The 2,732-nt window shown below is 54.0% G+C and overlaps 1 protein-coding gene across 1 annotated transcript; it reads right to left on the bottom strand.

The window, feature by feature from the left end:
• Positions 1 to 1,160: 1,160 nt before the first annotated feature.
• Positions 1,161 to 2,159, bottom strand: KCTD11 (potassium channel tetramerization domain containing 11). The gene is made up of 2 exons (XM_029286739.1): positions 1,597 to 2,159; positions 1,161 to 1,389 (listed from the first exon to the last, which is right to left on the bottom strand). Exons 1-2 carry the CDS (start codon positions 2,157 to 2,159, stop codon positions 1,161 to 1,163), a joined length of 792 nt encoding a protein of 263 aa, XP_029142572.1.
• Positions 2,160 to 2,732: the final 573 nt, after the last annotated feature.

Genomic DNA, 2,732 nt, shown 5'->3' with positions numbered 1-2,732 from the left:
CATCTAGTCCAACCCCCTGCTCGGGCAGGAGACCCTGTTCCATTTCAGAGAAGGGGCTGTCCAGTCTCTTCTTAGAGAGGGGGAGGAGGAGGAGGAAGAGGAGGAGGAATAACAGGATAACAGACTCAGAAGGGACCTTAGAGGTCATCTAGTCCAACCCCCTGCTCAGGCAGGAAACCCTGGACCATTTCAGACTAATATAATAATAATAATAATAATAATAATAATAATAATAATAATAATAATAATAATAATAATAACAACAACAAAAACAACAATAACAATAATAATAGAGTTGGAAGGGACCTTGGAGGTCATCTAGTCGAACCCCCTGTTCAGGCAGGGGACCCTGTACCATTTCAGACAAGTGGCTGTCCAGTCTCTTCTTCAAAACTTCCAGTGTTGGAGGAGGGAGGGATGGAGGGAGGGAGGGAGGGAGGGAGGAAGGAAGGAAGGAAGGAAGGAAGGAAGGAAGGAAGGAAAAAAAAGAATAACAGAATAACAGACTCGGAAGGGACCTTGGAGGTCATCTAGTCCAACCTCCTGCCCGGGCAGGAGACCCTGTTCCATTTCAGAGAAGGGGCTGTCCAGTCTCTTCTTAGAGAGGGGGAGGAGGAGGAGGAGGAGGAAGAAGAAGAATAACAGGATAACAGAATTGAAAGGGACCTTGGAGGTCTTCTAGTCTAGAGCCCCCCAATCTTTCCGGCTTGACGGCCCAGAAGGAAAGGGAGAAGCGGGTGTGTGTGGCCCTGCACGCGCAAGCACAAATGGGCACATGCACAATGGCAGCACTAGCGTGTGCACTCCTGTGCAAACGGGCCACTGGCGCCCACGTGACGCTGGCGCCAGTGCTAGCGTCCCAGCGCATGTGCAACTGGGGCTGCTAGCAGCTGCACAGCGGTGCTACCGCGAGTGGAGGGCCCTCGCCAGCTATTCCCGGTGCCCGGTGGCCAACAGGCCACGGCCCGGTACCGGGACACGGACCCCAAGTTGGGGACCCCTGTTCTAGTCCAACACCCTGTTTAGGCAGGAAACCTATACCATTTCAGACAAACAAACCCAGTACCGTTTCAGACAAACGTTCCTGCTTACCCTCTCGGCCCAACTGGAGAGAGTCGGCTGCCACGGGCTGCCTCTGCGCCAACATTGGGCTGAGCTATTCAGTGTCGCACAAAACGCAACGAGCGAGCGTTCAGGATATCGGCCGGGTCAGGGAAGACCGAATCCACTCGGAAGCCCTGGGCCAAGGCCACCTTCAACACCTCTTCCAGAAATTCGTTGGAGGATCGGATCTCTCGCCCGTCCACCCACAGCCGGCGCAGCTTCTGTTTGGCGTACTCCGCAGCTGGCAGAGCAGCCGGACATGGGGCCCACTCCAAGCAGAGGTGGTGGCACGTGGTGGCTTCCACGAGGGAGTTTTCCGATGAACCATCCGGCATCTCGTCATCCGTCTCCACATCTTCGTCCGTGGAGTCGCCCAGACAAATTCCCCGATCGCCGTTGGGAGACCAACACTTCCACCCTCCGGGTTCCCGGATGGCTTCCTGAGCTTTGGGAAGCACTGGTCCTCTCCGGGATGGGTCCGGCTTTCCATCAGGAGACCCTTCCTCCACATTCCCGTTGGCACAGTCAAGGTGGCCCAGGTATCTACGCAGAACGGCCAGAAAGTGCCTGTCCGTGCAGAAGACGTTAGCGGTGAAGATCTCCACGGTGCAAGAGCTGAGCTCGTAGTTCTGGGGTCCACGGCGCACGTTGAAATGCAGCCGGCGGGAGTTCAGGTCCACGTCGGCGTGGAGCACCGCGTTGCTCCGTTGGCGCCACCGCTCCGCCTCGACCCGCTGCAGCTGATGCAGAAGCGGACGGATCTGGTAGAAGTCGGCTTCGGCCCGCAGCAAGGAGAGCTCGGCGTAGCCCTCCGGAAGGTCCAGTCGGCCAAAACGGAGGAAATTCAGGACGTGGCGGAACGTCTTACCGTCGCGGTCGATGAAGTAGTTCCCGCAGCTGTCCAGGAGGGCCGGCTGGGGACCCCGGAACATGGCGCCCAGCATGGAGTCGGGGAACCGGGTCAGGGTCTCCAGGGTGGTGCTGTAGAGTTTCCCACCCACGTTCAGGGTCACCAGGGGTCCGGGCCGGCCTGGACCCTGGCAGGTGTCCGGCATCCTCACAAAGACACCTGTGGAGAGAAGAGGAGGGGCTGCGTTACTCGGGGTGTGCTTGCTGTTTTCAGAAGCTTCCTATTTAATCCTCTGAATTTTAATCATTTTGGACTTTCGTACTTTTTATTATATATATATACATTTAATATTATACATTTTATTATATATACATTTAATATATATTACATATTTATATTACTGTAGCGTTCGACTTATCACTACAATTCAGCCCCACATTTCCATTGGTAAGCAAGAATGTTAAATGAATTTAGCCCCGTTTTTACGACTTTTCCTGCCACCGTTGTTAAGAGAATCACTGCAGTTCTTAAGCGAGTAACGGGGGTTGTTAAATGAATCGGGCTTCCCCCACTGACTTTGCCCGTCAGATCGTCACAAAAGTGGGATCACGTGAACCCCGGGACGCTGTGACCCTCATAATTATGAACCCAGTTGCCGAGCATCCAAATTTTTGATCACGTGACCACGGGCATGCTGCGACGGTCGTTAAGTGTGGAAACTGGTTGTTAAGTCCCTTTTTTCAGCGCCGTTGTAACTCTGAACGGTCTCCAAACGAAT

Source organism: Protobothrops mucrosquamatus, unplaced genomic scaffold (genome assembly GCF_001527695.2).
Source record: "Protobothrops mucrosquamatus isolate PMUCROS unplaced genomic scaffold, P.Mucros_1.0 scaffold4779, whole genome shotgun sequence".
Taxonomy (NCBI): domain Eukaryota; kingdom Metazoa; phylum Chordata; class Lepidosauria; order Squamata; family Viperidae; genus Protobothrops; species Protobothrops mucrosquamatus.
The sequence above is the reverse complement of the archived record's forward strand: the minus strand, read 5'-3'. Positions and strand labels throughout refer to the sequence as shown.

Excerpts from the sequence above, each read along its gene's own strand:
- KCTD11 (XM_029286739.1), bottom strand. The coding sequence starts at position 2,159 with ATGCCGGACACCTGCCAGGGTCCAGGCCGGCCCGGACCCCTGGTGACC. Across the intron at positions 1,390-1,596 it reads AATGTGGAGGAAGGGTCTCC|CCACCTCTGCTTGGAGTGGG; the intron begins TGATGGAAAGCC and ends CACCACGTGCCA.